The 15,848-nt window shown below is 42.4% G+C and overlaps 1 protein-coding gene across 1 annotated transcript in view; it reads left to right on the top strand.

Annotated features, from left to right (window-relative positions):
* The window catches only part of LGR4 (leucine rich repeat containing G protein-coupled receptor 4), a 188,017-nt gene extending 172,587 nt beyond the window's left edge, over positions 1 to 15,430 (top strand). The window contains exons 14-18 of the mRNA XM_053283127.1: positions 2,277 to 2,348; positions 5,068 to 5,193; positions 6,569 to 6,690; positions 8,725 to 8,805; positions 11,848 to 15,430. Of these exons, the coding sequence (XP_053139102.1) occupies positions 2,277 to 2,348; positions 5,068 to 5,193; positions 6,569 to 6,690; positions 8,725 to 8,805; positions 11,848 to 13,124 (1,678 nt within the window). The 3' untranslated portion in view covers positions 13,125 to 15,430. The remainder of the gene's footprint in view (positions 1 to 2,276; positions 2,349 to 5,067; positions 5,194 to 6,568; positions 6,691 to 8,724; positions 8,806 to 11,847) is intronic.
* The last annotated feature ends 418 nt before the right edge of the window (positions 15,431 to 15,848 follow it).

Below are 15,848 nucleotides of genomic sequence, written 5' to 3'. Positions count from 1 at the left end.
GCGAGGCTGGAAACGTTCATTACCAGGTTCCCCTGCCGGACGGCGTGGGCGACAGACGCACTGTCCTGCGAGTGGCCACAAGGGCTCCTGTACGCCTTCCCTCCGATTCCTCTTCTCGCCAGAGTGCTGCGAAGGATACGGACACTAGAAGCGGATGTAGTGTTGGTAGCCCCATTCTGGCCACGACGCCCGTGGTTCCCAGGCCTGGTGTCCTTGGCGGTCGACAAGCCATGGCACCTTCCCACGAGACCAGACCTTCTCTTCCAAGGACCGGTTCTACATCCAGATCCAGGCTGGTTTCAACTAGCCGCCTGGAGACTGAGCGGAGCCGGCTCCTCGCACAGGGCATCTCTGAAAAGGTAGCCGAAACAATCCTGGCCTCCAGGCGAGAATCTACGAATCGCATCTATCAATATACGTGGAGGATGTTCCTTCGTTGGCTCCGCAGGGATAAAACGCCCACCAATGATGCGTCCCTGCACCATCTTCTACGGTTTCTCCAAGACGGCCTAGACAAAGGGTTGAAACCCAACACCCTTCGAAGGCAAGCGGCATCCCTCTTACCTATGTTACCGAGGTCTTCTTCTTCTTCTTCTGCCCTAAAGGACCACTCTCTACTAAAACGTTTTTTGAGGGGAGCCACCCTGCTGTCCCCTCCTGTCGTACACCGTTTCCCCTCCTGGGATTTGAACATTGTTCTGAGAGCTCTGCAACAATCGCCATTCGAACCTCTCCGGACAGTCCCTCTTCGACTTATCTCGCTAAAGTTGGCCTTCCTGGTGGCACTCACCTCAGCCAGAAGAGTTTCAGAGCTCAGGTCGCTATCAGTACATAAAGCGTACTGCGTGTTTTCTGAAGACTCCGTTCGCCTAATTCCGGATCCCTTCGTCCTACCCAAGGTCGTGTCCCACTTCCACCTATCTCAGGACGTCTTCCTTCCATCGTTCTGCCCACATCCCGTTCACCCACGGGAAAAACTGTGGCATACATTAGACGTACGCCGCTGCCTAAAACGCTACATCAAAAGGACGGCTTCCTTCCGCAGAACAGACTCTATGTTTGTTTCTTATTTACCTACATCCATGGGTGAAGCAGTTTCCTCCAGGACTATTGCCAGGTGGATCAGGGCATGTATAGTTCTAGCCTATGAAACCCTGAAGCTCCCTCCTCCTTCCAACATATGGGCACACTCCACCAGGTCCGCCGCAGCGTCTGCCGCCTTTGCCACTAATGCTTCAGTTCAGGAAATTTGCAAGGCAGCGGTGTGGAAGAGTCCCTCAACCTTTGTAAAGCACTATAGGCTAGACACCTATGCGGCCGCGCAGGCGGCATTTGGGAGAAGGGCCCTTCAGAGGGTTCTCCCCCAGGATTAGAGCAGCTGCGATTATTTCCCTCCCTGGGACCGTGTACGTCTGCTTTGGTAGGTCCCATTGTGAGATGCCTTGCAGCAGCCACCCAGAACGGAGCATTGGTTACTCACCGTGAGGGCTTCTTCTGGGTGCTGCTGTCAAGGCATCTCAGCCCGCCCTTGTGCCTTGCTGCTCTCTTCCGTGGGTGCGAATTCTCTGACGGCTGAACTGGCTTCCTACCCCTGGAACGGTACGCCTCCTTCAGCCGCTCCTTGCCTTTCCGCCTTGTACGCATTTCTTTTACCTATTTAACCTTTCTCCTCTTTCCTTGGCCTAGAAGAACTGGGCGGGGTTATCCCCGTCGGTGCTATATAGGACTCGCTTTCAAACTAATTTGCATAGTCCTGCCCAGGAGCACGTGACGAGGATAACCCATTGTGAGATGCCTTGACAGCAGCACCCAGAAGAAGCCCTCACGGTGAGTAACCAATGCTCCGTTTTACAAACAGGACTCAAGTTCACTTGTGTGCATGGATTTTCATGCATACAGTAGACTACTCATATCCTTAACTGCCGTAATTGTTGCTTACACTTCCACCCATTTCAAAAGCAGACTTACGTATGGTGCAGGTGAGTTGCTATCCTAGAGAAACTTGAGCAAGCAGAGGTTTAGAAGCCCTAAACTAGATGGCTGTGGCCCACCAGGCTGTGTTTCTCAGCTCTCCATCAGGTGATATGGCCTTTAAGAATTTTATAAAGAAAATTGTCATCACGACATTGTAAATACAGTTGGGCCACAAGTTATATAAGTATTCATCAGAAGCTTAGTGTGACCTGAAGCATAATGTAATAATTGAACTGCAAACAATTGCCCTTTGGAAGTGTCAATATAAATCACTAACACAATAGTACTTCTTTAAATTGCAGTGATCTCAGCAGGAACTTGATCCACCGGATTTACAAGGAAGCATTTACTACGCTTGGTGCTATTACCAACCTGTAAGTAGGCCATTTAGTACAGGTGGCTCTCGTTAGTCACGGGGGTTCCATTCTTGCCTATAGGTACATATACAGAAACTAATAATAACTAAGCCTTGAGTCAATAGGAATTGAGGGCTTGGTTCCTAACAACAACAACAACAACAACAACGGGCCAAAAATGCAAGTGGGGCAGAAATAAGAGAAGAAACAGGCAGTGCCTTATTCTCCAGATCTCCAGCTATACCCCCCAGATCCTGAAAACTGTTGAATAGTTGTATTGAGAGATAGATATAGATATCTAAGAGCAACAAAACTGCTTTCTGCTGGAAAATGGCAGCCAGAAATGACATTGGAAGTAATTTCTGGCCACTCAAAACCACAGGTAGGCGAATTTCACCTGTTTTTCTACTAATGAAATAATGAAACTGGGTCTCTAAGTCCCAATTTCAGATACAGAGTCCATAGATGATAAGGGCCACCTGTACACTGTAAATTTCCAATCCTAAAATAATAGCATTTTGGCTTTTCATACATCTGCATTCCCATTTCCCCTAACACCTTGAATGCAAATTATTTTAAATCACCATGCATCATGCATCTGGAGAAAGCAAATCTATCACATGCAAGAAAGCCAGCTGCATACAGCCTGCTGTATATCTGGGGGTGGGTGGGTGATGTTACCCAATTGAAAACTATAAAATATATTTGGACATTTTTTCTTTCTTGGCTGCTCACCCCAAACACCCAGCTCTCATGGTAAGATGCACTTTCTGCCCATACATTAGCAGAACATATATCTATCTGAGGAGGATATGTGCATATTTCACTTTTACATGTAACCAGGCCTGTGTTCTCACAATCACAAGAATCCTGGTTAAATAGTTAATCAGGATCAGTGAGCCCCATGGGGCTGAATGCAAGAATACAGAATTTCAGGGCAATCCTGCTCCAGACTGCTCCAGTTAACTTGCATTTAACCAGGATAGATAGCTAGGATTTAAATGCTGCATTCTCACAATCTGCTCTGCAAGACTCACTGATCTGATTAACTTTTTAACCACGATTCTTGACTTGTGATTGTGAGGCCAAGAAGTGGGGGGGGGAGAGACGCTTCAGTAGTGCTGACTTCCAAAGCCACCTAATATGGAACCTTTAATATTCATGCAGAGCTCTCTGTGGCATGTCTTATCCCACTTGCTGTAGAGTAATCTTTATTCACATATCCCACAACCCTAGACATCAGGGATATGTCTGTTTCTGTGGCTTTTTGTACTATTACTTCCTTGGCCTTTTAGTGACTGCAGTTGCATTGGGCAGTTGTGCTTTGGTAGGCTGGCAGTAAGCTGTACCCTTGGGCACAGCAGCACTTGGAAGCAGGCAGAAGTGGCTCATCAGTAAGGGCAGGAGGGGCTGTCCTCCCCCTCCCCAACAAACAAGCTACCAGAGAAACTCAAACTTACCAGAACTGGCAGCCAGCAAATCCTCCAAAGCACAGAGCTTCCTCGACTCCTCCTCCTTGCCTGTTGCATCCTTCCTTGGTTATATTAGCTGGAGCAGCTAGCTAATGACGCTGTTCCAGCCCGTTTGATCTCTAGGGGGTGTCAGCCAGGCATTGAACATTCCAAGAACTAAAAAAAAAATAGGTAGTAAATACACCCCTGAAGCCACCAGGAAGTGTATTTTTAACCCATTTTTTCCTGGAGTGGCCGATGCCAGGCTCGCGCCCCCTAGGCATCAGACTGGCTGGAACAGCTTGATTAGCAGGCTGCTCCAGACATAACCAAGAAAGGAAGCAGCAGGCAAGGAGGGGGAGAGGTGGAGGAAGCTCCGTGCTTTGGAGGAGTTGCTGGCTGCCAGTACTGGTACATTTCTCCAGTAGCTTGTTAGTTTTGTTTGGTGCGGGGATGCAAGTCCTGGCTTTCTTCTCCTTGAGTTCTCCCCCCCACCCTTTTCTGCTCTCTGCATTTTGTCTTTTGGCCTTTGCCTTCAGTTTCTGCTCCCCACACACACACTTTTTGTCTTCTGCCTTTGGGCCCCTGCATTCTGATTTCTGCTGCCTCCCCACTTTTTGATTTCTTCCTTTTGCCCCACTTTCTGCTACCTGTTCCTGATGTATTCTTTTTGCCCCTACTTTTCCCCCACCAGCATGGAAGAAAGCATGGTGGGTAGGGGGATGCTCCTGCCTTGGCGAGTGGGCTCTCCTCTGCCCCCTAGTCCTAGTGCCCACCAGCTGTCACTGGAAGCAGGGCAAGGTAAAGCCTATTGGCCAGCTATCTTATATAGATTTGCCTGTGGGAGATGATGGCTGGGCCTCAATTTGTATTGCTCCAGTGGCAACAGGCACATCTAGAAGCCAGTGTTGTGTAGTGGGTAGAGTGCTGGATTTGAACTGGGGTAACCTTGGGCAAGTTACCAGCTTTAGCTGTACCTACCTCACAGGATTGTTATGGGGATAAAGCAGCCTAGCATCACATATGCACAATGAATTGATTATGCAAGGTTTTCTTCAGGACCAGTGGCAGTGTTTCGCTCCACCAAAGAGTGGAATATCTGGCTTCCCTCACACACACACACACACACACCCATTTTTTTCCTTTTTTAAAATTGTGTTTCAGATTTTCAAATTCAAGTATTTAATATTCAGGTATGCTTGCTTCTTTCTCTCCCCCCCCCCTTTTTTTTCTTTGCTTCACATTTGTTTTCTGTTACCAATTTTTATTTTTATTTTTATTTTTAGAGACTTAAGTTTCAATGCATTGACTTCATTTCCGACTGGAGGCCTGAGTGGGTTAAACCAGCTTAAACTTGTAGGCAATTCAGAACTGAAAGAAGCCCTGGTAGCTAAGGACTTTGTGAAACTCCGGTAAGTCAATAACTGGATCTGAGTGCATATACTTTAAATGTATAGTGGTGTTCATGTGAATAAAAATACTTAACACAAATCAGGTCTTTTCAATAGACTTACTATAGGAGGCCATGCTCATTTATAAGATTATGCTATAAATTAAATTGATTTCAACTACTGTATTGAAAACTGTGGTTTACTGTGTGACAGCTATACATGGAGACTCATAGATCATTGCCCCAAATTGCATCCTTTTCCTGGGAGGGCATCTTCAGTTGCTCCTTTTTACTTAAAAAAAAATATTTTCCATACCTATTTTTGTATGTTTTATTTTATTGTCTTACGAATGATAATGATTTTAAATATTTAACATTGGCATCTCTTCACCAGGATTTGTGGGCAGAAGCAAAATTATTAAATACAGTGAAGTTACCCAGAATAGTATGAAATCCATTGTTGTTTTTAGCCTCTGAAGTCCATTGTTTTTGTTAGTGTATTATGCTGAACAGCCTTGGCAGAGTTTTCTCTGCTTGACTGAGGTCAGACTGATAGGAATGAGAAACAGGACTTTCTTGAGAGTGACACCCTCCCATTGGAAGTCTCCTGTAAGGAGGGAAGCCCACAAGACTAGCTCTGTCCACACTTGCTGAAAATTGGTAGTTGTATTTTTAAAAAATAAAATAAAAATCCAGCAGGCATTCAGAGAGTGAGGCATATGCTGTTTTCAGCTGACCTGGTCTTTTATTTCTCTGTGCTGTGTTAATTTTAGTGGTGGTATTTCTGATTACTTGATTTTGTTGTTGTTTGGCATAATTACTTTTTATAGCTGTAAACAGTGTGGTAGTTTGTAAATAAAGTAAATAAAATGTGTATTTGACCCTTCTCCTGGAAATATGCATCCTTGTGGCATGTTGGTAAAGGGAGAGGGGCAGCACAGGAAATCCAGACTTGCAGCATGAAGAATTTCATATAAACAAAACAAACAATGTGATTGAGAAGTGTGTGCTTAGTGCTGTGCTTGCCTGGGAATTCACTGGCCCAACATTGTTACTCTTCATGTAGCTTGATGAGTGTTCATTTCTGTAGCACAGGTAATAACATGATGGCTCGTAACATCTTGCTTGCCTTAGGATGGCAGTGCTTTAACATAAAGCTGGACAGCAACCAGATAACTTTTTCTTACCTTGGAGCTTACATAAATACTAGATTTACCATATGGTTAGACCTTAAGAATTTCTCTTGTATAAAACCTGTTATTTAGGAAGTCTCACAGCTAGTTATAATCAGTAGAATATATTTCATAAGGGAACCTCCAACTTTGAAGTTCATAAAAAAGGCTGGAAAGGAAAAGCTGCCAGTTAAGATTTTCTGCTGGTTTTGCCTGAATTTTCAGATCTCTGTCTGTTCCATACGCCTACCAGTGCTGTGCCTTCTGGGGTTGTGATTCCTATTTAAACTCCAACAGTGAAGATTCCAGCCACCAAGATCAGAGTCTGTCAGTAACACATGACCGAGGTGAGTGCACAACAGCATAAATGCAGTGGAGATGTTTCTAACTTTGGGGAGATCTAATGGATATAATCAAGGAGTCTATAGTATTTTAACTTATTCTGTTGCCACTGTACCCGCAGGCTTTCAGTCTGCACTAGTCTTCAGTGCTAGTTGGGATTAGTATGCACTATTCAGAGCACACATTGCGCCACATATTTTATCCACACATTGAGATGGGTCTGCTCCCAATTGTGAACTGTGCACAAAGCAGGATCACAGAAGGTGCATATCTAGATATGTCCTGCTTATTCAAAGAATTCACTTCTGCTTCCCATTTTAAAAATGTCTCATGATACAGCCCTTCCAGGACTATACCACTTAAGAATGCAGGTAATGGATTGAATGGTTTTGTCTGAATTTTCAGGTCTCTGTCAGTTCCATATGCCATCCAATGCCAACATTTCTCTCCTGTGGAAAGCTAGTGTGGCAAAGAGAGAGTCTAGCCCAGAATTCTCTCTGACATGCTGGTTATCTGTATGAAAGATGCTTCTAGTGGAATCTGTGCATCTCCTCCCACTTACAGCCAAAATGTGAGGAGTTGTTCCTCCAGCTTTCTTTACCTGAGCCTCAAACCTCACCCTCACCTGCAATATGGGGACAATAATACTGACATCCCTTACAGAGTTCTTATAATATATCAAGGTAATGTATCTGAAGCACCTTAAAGTGCTATACAATGTTGTTGTTCAGCCAGACTGATTTTCTGGATCCCTGCTCATGCATACATCATTCTGAAGCTTTGACAAATGTTCCATTAGTTCAAGGAATCTGAACTCTGTCGACATAATTTTTTGTTACACAACAGATAAAACGGATTCTGTAAATTAATTGGGAAAATTGATAAAATTTTAGAGAGATAAGCCATGTGAGTCAGTAGCAGAAAAAGGAAATGAAGGGTCTATATTTTTAAATATATACTTGCAAATATTTAAGAAGCTGCAAGACTCTTTGTGTTAGGGAGACTGCATTCTGATTTATAGGTTTAGTGTGTCCACTTGCAAAGCAGAAACTGAAAGCTGAAAATTGGAAGGGATTGAAGGTCTTGTAACAATCACAGTGCTGGGCAAAAAGGTAAAGTGTTGGTGTAATAGAAGCAGTGGGGGGGGGGGAAAGAGGGTAGTCTCATTGGAGCTGTAAACACAATATATGACACTAAAATAAAGGCAAGGCCAAGGTAGAACACTCTGTGGAGATACTAGGGAGAGGAAAAGATGCTAGGGTATTGGAAAGACAGGTCAAAGGAGAGGCAAGGGGAATTCAGAAGAACAGCTGAGACTGGATCGGGTAGGCAGTCGCTGCTTCCACTTATCCTGAGAACTGAGCAGCTGAGTTTGACTTCCCTGAACTGGAGCAGGTTAAAGGAGGACATGTCTGTTTCATATTCTGAGGCTCCCAATGTCTCCCTCTTACAAATACCATATCTGGAATTAGGGAGAATGATTAATGCTGCTTTGTTATATTATGAGTTACCATGCTCCAAAGTGTGGTGAAATTCTGTTCCATAATTGCCCAGAATGTATTTGCAGCGTTCTCGTAGGTTACTTTTTGAGAGCTAAATCTTCTATCTAAGATGATTCTGCAGATGCTGTTCTCAATCTCTTCAAGTAGGGTAGACATTTTTAAAGGTAGCTTAATGTGAAACAAAAGTGTCAATTATGAGGCTGTATTTTTATTTTTATTTTTAAAATACATTTTTAATTGTATATAGACTACCTGAATATATTTTTATTTTTCATTACATTTATAAGCCGCCCAACACCTGAATCTCAAGATGGTGTACACAACTTAAAACAATAGATAAAAACAACAATTAAATAGTTTTAATAATAAAAAGCATTTTTAAAAATAGTCTAGCAAAAGACCTGAGAAAACAGGTGCATCTTAAGTGACTATATCAGGTGGTTTATAAATATAAGTAGTAAATAAATTTATAAATAAACGGTTAAGCAGTATGTTCTAGTATTTCCCCAGATCTAATCTTCTGTCATCTTTATTTAGGTGCATCAGAAGCAGATGACCTAAGAAGTGATGAGAATGAAGAACTTGGTCAGACAATAATTCACTGTACTCCAGCAACAGGTGAATAGACTTCAACAAGATGTATCAGAGTGATTCGCCTATAGAACGCTCACAGTTCACCCTTGCTGATTCCCTGTGCTGTTTACCTGTCTCCTATTGACTGCTGCTTATTTTTCCTGCATTGCAGCAAGTAAGGCATTTAGTACAAGCATCTGAATTGCCCAGCTGCTTACAGGGAACAACTGCATCCTAGCCAGCTTTATACATTCAACAGTACTTGCAGCTGCCTGCATGCTTTCTGCCTCAAGCCTTCTGGTTACTCTTTCATTTCACTGTCAGGTTTAGATATCCTAGTTCCTGCTGTCTCTGTAAATTCTAGCTTAGGGCTATTGCCAGCATAGCTTTTAGGGATGTGCATGGTCCGGACTGGCACTGAGGGGGGGGTCTACCTTTAAGGGTGGGGGGGTAGAACTTACCCCTCCCGCCGCTCTTCCCCCTCCAGCGCTGTAGTTTCTAGCAAAGTTTTTGGGGCGGCAGCGTTCCTCGCTGCCGCCCCTGCCCCCGTTGTTGCCTGGAACTCTCCGTAATAGCAACACGCATGCGTGCGTGGCAGCACACGCGCGCCTGTCGCTGCCGTGCGCGCGTGCGCCGCCTACGTCACACGCACACTGTGTGTGACGTAGGCGGCGCGCGCATGCGTGTTGCTATTATGGAGAGTTCCAGGCGACGATGGGGGCAGGGGCGGCAGCGAGGAACGCTGCCGCCCAAAAAACTTCACTAGAAACTACAGCGTGGGAGGGGTAAGTTCTACCCCCCTGCCCTTAAAGGTAGACCCCCCCTCGGTGCTGGACCGGTTCAGAGGCCTCCAACACGGCCTCTGGACCGGTTCGTGCACATCCCTAATAGCTTTGGGAGCAAACAAAGCTGGTTTCTGTGAGATGGAGGTGATCTGAGCCAATGCTCTCCTCCGTCTCTGTTTGGTGGAGCTGTAGAACATCTAGTGTTCTAAAGACCTGGCAAACATCTTCTAACTTTCCTAACTGAAATATTATTGGGGTTGAAGAACAACAACTTCTGGTGTAAAGCCAAAGCTGCTTCCACTAACCTCTGCAGCATTATACCAGGAAAAGGGTTGTCATTGTTGAAAAGTTGGGAGTTTAGGTTGCTCATTAGAAATCTCTATAGCAGGCATGCAACGGAGCAGGATGTGTGTTGCTTTCTTTAGGCTACAGCTCGGTGGACCCTACCCAGAGTTGGCCAGGTTTGACCACTGGAACACATAGAAGACCCAACTTCAAAATAGGCAACAGTATATATGCAAATTTTAAAATTCGGCCTTCTGTGTTCCATTGGTCAAACCTGGGTAAGCTGGCAAGTTCTGGCCCAGAGAAAGAGGTCCATACAAGTATACCTCTTCTTTTGCAAACTTTTAGCTTGGGTACTCGATAGAGATTGTGTCTGTGTGAGGAGGGGAAGAGATGCTTGGGCCTCGCCTCACTCACTCACTAACATGTCCCAGACCAAACCACAAAAGATTTTTTTTTTTTTTTAATGCCATTTTACAGGTAGATTACAGATCTCACCCAGAATACCAGAAAAATTGAAAATCCTGGCAACATTGATTAATTTGCCAGAAAACGTGGAAAAATTTTCCCATTGGAAAAGCATGGGGGGAATGATACCTTCCAACAAACTTTGGCAGTTTTCTTGGGTACTTTTCAAGCCAGAAAGACCAGACTTGAACAGAATTCTGAAACAACCAACAACAAAAATATTTTTTTCCATTCACTGCATTTCAGTCAGTATCAGATTTGCACAAAATCGCTTAAGAAATCAAAAAATATGAGATAGCTTATGTACTGGAGTTATAAATACATTTGTCTACACATACATTCTTCTGCACATCAACTAGCAACAAGTGAAGGGAGAGTGCATGGTAATTTTGTACTGCAAGAGGAATGCTTGCAAACTACAAGCCCATTTTGTGTGCGCACATGTGTAAAATACACACACACACACACACACACACTCTACTACTTGCATCCAGACTACTGTTTAAATGTACTACCTGCATCCAGACTAAGTCACTCATGAGTACTTCTGTTGAAATTAATGGGACAAGTAAACTTGTTCCATTAATTTCAGTAAGACTGCTTATGAAGAACTTATTGAGGATGTGGGCCAGTGACTGCAGTAGCCTGTCACCCTAACTGTAACATTTATGTGAGCGAGTGTGTATGCATGCATTTACATAAAAACACAAGTTTAAGTGATATAGTTAGGGAGGCAGACTACTTTAGTCACTGGATCACATCCACACTAAATTACTCAGAAGCAGTCTTATTGAAATTAACAGGAAAAGTTTATTTGTCCTATTAATTTCAATGGGAGTGCTCAGTGCTGATTTTCTGAAGCCTGTCTGTCAGGCTGAGTGGGAGGGATATGCTGAGTTTCAGCATGTACCCAGCGAACCAGGAGCAGAGGGTCTTCACCCTCCCCTTTTGCAGCAGACACATCAGTGAGGATGCATCTGCTTTAAGCTGGTGTTCCTCACATGGGGAACAAATAGCACAGCTGAGGGCTCTACGTACCCTCTGGGAGCCTTTCCAGTATCCCTAGGAGTACTAGTAACCCCTCTTGGGAACCCCTGTTTTCTGCTGTAAGAGTAGCGTCAACTTTTGGTGGTGGTGGTTTTTTAAAAAAGTAACCTTTTTATAACACTTGTAAGACAATCCAGAATAGGAACTTAACAAAAGAGCATTTCAAATTGGATTTGCACATGAAAAGTGTCCTTATTTCCTTATGCTTATGTTCTCTAAATGTTATCTAGCTGAAGTGCCAATAAAGTTTGATTTATTTCACTTTTGTATGTTCCAAATGGTCCTTCATTTTGGCAGTTATCGTTTAAAGTGTGTTTAATTAGTAAATTGCTCTAGCTACATATACTACGTTCATTTGATCTGGTTTTTTTAGTATTGTTTCTAGAAATGTACGGATCTTTTTTGTGTTCTAAAATATGTTGCAACTGATAGTCCTGTTTTAATAGTATATTTTTTAGTCCTGTTTAATAATATATTTTTCTTTGTGTGTGTGTGTTTTTAGGTGCTTTCAAGCCCTGTGAATACTTGCTAGGAAGCTGGATGATTCGTCTTACAGTCTGGTTTATTTTTTTGGTTGCATTGTTCTTCAATATGCTTGTCATATTAACTATATTTGCTTCTTGGACTTCATTATCTTCCTCCAAACTATTCATAGGCTTGATTTCTGTCTCTAACTTAGTTATGGGAGTCTACACTGGTATTTTAACTTTCCTGGATGCAGTCTCTTGGGGAAGGTTTGCTGAATTTGGCATATGGTGGGAGACTGGCAGTGGCTGTAAAATTGCTGGGTTTCTGGCCATCTTCTCTTCAGAAAGTGCCATTTTTTTCTTAATGTTGGCTGCCATTGAACGGAGCTTATTTGCAAAGGAAATCATTAAAAAGGGAAAGAGCAATAACCAAAAACAGTTTCGAATTGCTGCCATGTTTGTTTTTGTGTGTGCATTGGTAGCAGGATGTTTGCCACTTTTCCATAAGGGGGAATATTCCGCATCACCCATCTGCCTGCCCTTTCCCTCTGGAGAAACGCCCTCCTTGGGCTTCACAGTTACATTAGTGCTCCTAAACTCATTAGCCTTTTTGCTCATGGCTATTATTTATACCAAACTGTACTGCAACTTGGAAAAAGAAGACCTCTCTGAGAACTCACAAGCCAGCATGATTAAACATGTTGCTTGGTTAATTTTCACAAACTGCATCTTTTTCTGCCCTGTTGCATTTTTCTCATTTGCTCCACTCATCACTGCAATCTCTATTAGCCCTGAAATAATGAAGTCTGTCACTCTGATATTTTTTCCGCTGCCTGCTTGTTTGAATCCCGTCTTGTATGTCTTCTTCAACCCCAAATTCAAGGAAGATTGGAAATTACTGAGATGGCACATCACAAAGAAGAATGGAACCGGGACAGTTGCTGTGAATACACAAGGTGGCTGTGGGACACAGGATTTCTACTATGATTGTGGCATGTACACACATCTGCAGGGCAACCTTACTGTGTGTGAGTGCTGTGAATCACTACTTATATCCAAGCCTGTACCATGTAAACACTTAATAAAATCCCACAGTTGTCCGGCTTTGACAGTAGTGCCTTGCCAAAGGCCAGATGGCTACTGGTCAGATTGTGGTACCCAGTCTGCCCATTCAGATTATGCAGATGAAGAGGACTCTTTTGTGTCAGACAGTTCAGATCAAGTACAGGCCTGTGGGCGTGCTTGTTTCTATCAGAGCAGAGGTTTTCCTTTGGTTCGTTATGCCTACAACATCCCAAGGATTAAAGACTGAAAGCCTTTACCGAAAACTGTGTGCTAAAAAGGAGGAAGTACGATGCTTCATAGACCATGCCTATTCTGACCTTTCCCCTGGAAGCACTTTTGCAATCATCGTTTGATGTTAGTTGTAAACCAGGAATATAGGCGACAAATGTCTTTTGAGCTATACATTTTTAAATAAGAGCTGTTGCTCTTACTGTAAATAATTTGAAAACCAAAATTTATAATCCAGTTTTTTATTCTTTCCAACCAATTATATATAATGTTTATGTTCTTAGGCTATATTTCTATATTGTTATCTAATTGCAATTTACTGCTGCTGTTGTGGGGTGAATTGTATCAACTCTTTCAGTTAAGCACAATACAACAATAAGCAGTTAACGTTAAAAAAGAATATTTTTAATGTGACTTTATATCGCTAAGGGGAAAAAACTGTTGCTAACTTTTGTATAGCCTTTCTGACTGAATCTCAGGACAACTTACTGCAGGGCCAAAAAAAGGGAGTAATTTCCCCATATGCAACTGTGAGCCGAATACAGGCAAAACATGCTCCCCCCCGCCCCCAATACTTCAAGCTGTGGCTTAATTTGAATGAAGTAAAAAATTTCAGTGTACAAAGAAAAACAAAACTTGCCACTCTTCATGATCCTCAGATTTTGGGTGGTTTGGCATAATAGCCCTCCTGTTCTGAGTACTGTTTGATAGCAATCGGGATCACTGTTCCCTCTAAGGCGTGCACATGTGCTGAACTCGTTTTCTGATGTCCGCTCAGTTAATTTTAGATCCTGCTCAGACTGAATCAGGAAGGCTCCACTTGAATGCCTGTGTGTGCACATTGCCTTAATAATGCCACCCAGAACAAAAATCATTCCGCACACAGATGAAAAAAATTAGAAAGAACACTGATTGGGATCTTTGAGCCTTTGCAAGCTAGGCAAACATCAAAATCAGATCTGCCAAACTTGTGTTGGCCTGTGGTCCCAATATATGTTACACTAGTCCCTTTAGTGTGGAATAGATTCTGCACTCAGTTGCTGTGATCCAATGGTGATGTGCACACTCGGGAATTATTTTAATGTACATATGAAGCTCTGCAAATAATAGAAGCTACTTCTTTTCATCTGCCAAGTTGGAAACTATTCTGCACACATAATGGAGATTGCTTAATGCAATCACAAGAGCATTTTTAATGTAGAAATGTTCATCCATAGATAGATCTCCATATGTGTGTTACAGATCTGCTGGGTGCTGGATTCTGCCCTGGATGTCTTCCAATGGCTAAAAAGCCACTCTGCAGTTGAAAAAAAGTCAGGGAAACCTTACTTGTGTGATCTAATATTTTATGCCACCCACACAAAGCATCTGTTCGCTAGGACTTTGTTGCTCTCCTTGCCTCCTACCACAGCCCCTGCTTTATTGCTCAGTGTCAGCCACCCACTCTCAGCTTCCTCCTCCCCTGCTGCTGGCCTTCCTGTCCCCTCCCCACCACCTACAATAAGAGAAATACTGTTTGGAGTGAAACCACATTACATAATGTTTTGTAATGGGGTAGATTAGGTCTGAAAGTAGCAAATTTATTTGGACTAAAAGATAATTCATATGAAAAGACTAAATATTGCATAAGAACACCTAGAGATAAAACATGTAAGCTGCCCTAAAACATGGGAACTTCTGCTTTGCTGCTATTTTATGGTTGGGTAGATATGGGCTCATTTTCATGACAATTGAGGGTGTGGAAAGTGACATTTGAATAATTGTGTGTGCGACTTTACACCTTGATATTTCTTGGTTACAGAAAGTAGTAATTCTTGTTTGACCTTAGTTTGAAGTCCTTAAAACATAAAATGATGAATGCATGATCAAACTAAAAATTATATTTCTTGAACAAATGAACAAAATGTGTGATAGCAATTCCACTGCCATACCAATTCTGGCACCATTTTTACTGAACAACTTAGGTTAGATTGCAGTTAGGAATATTAAATTGTACATAGTGTGCATAAAAGATTTTTTCTTTGTTTTGTAAATTATTTGATAGAACACATGATGGGAAATGTGGCTTCAGTGCATTTTGTTAATTAAAGCTACCTCCTGAAATATAGCAGCTGCCAGTAGCAGAATGTTAAATTGTGGTTTATATACTTTTTTGCATTGTAAATAAATATTGGTTGTACATTGTTGTTATAAAACCAGAAGCTTTGTATATCAAAATTATTTAGCTTGTACAAAATATGGGATGGTATCATTCTTGTATACTGTAATTTTTGTAAACCTAAATCATTCATAGTAAAATCTAAAAAATAAGAGCAACAAAGAAAATTATGAGTGTTGTGTGTTTTATACTTAAACCTCTTAAATTGGACTTGCATATTTGATATGAAAGTTTCTTCTGGAAATATTAAATATTATGTGCATGAATAATGCTAATTGTCACCATTTAATTAAATCTGTTCAAATAAAAGTTCAGATGCCAAAATCAGGAAGTGTATACATAGAACTCATGGGGAGGAACCATGTACATCACAGCAAACTCTTGAAGGAAGGTTTGCACAAAAATGCACTTAATAAATAATTATATGAAGTGCTGCCTGTTCTCCTATATGAACTTGGAGCTTCCGCTTTCCTTTTCATTTTTGTGGAGGCGGGTAGCATTGCTTGCATATTCTGTGCATGGCAAATACTGCTTTCTCCATTGAATCAAAGAGGAAAGCCTGCCTAACATAGCAATTCTTGTCAG

The sequence above is a fragment of the Hemicordylus capensis genome, chromosome 1, assembly GCF_027244095.1.
Source record: "Hemicordylus capensis ecotype Gifberg chromosome 1, rHemCap1.1.pri, whole genome shotgun sequence".
Lineage (NCBI taxonomy): Eukaryota > Metazoa > Chordata > Lepidosauria > Squamata > Cordylidae > Hemicordylus > Hemicordylus capensis.
The sequence above is the reverse complement of the archived record's forward strand: the minus strand, read 5'-3'. Positions and strand labels throughout refer to the sequence as shown.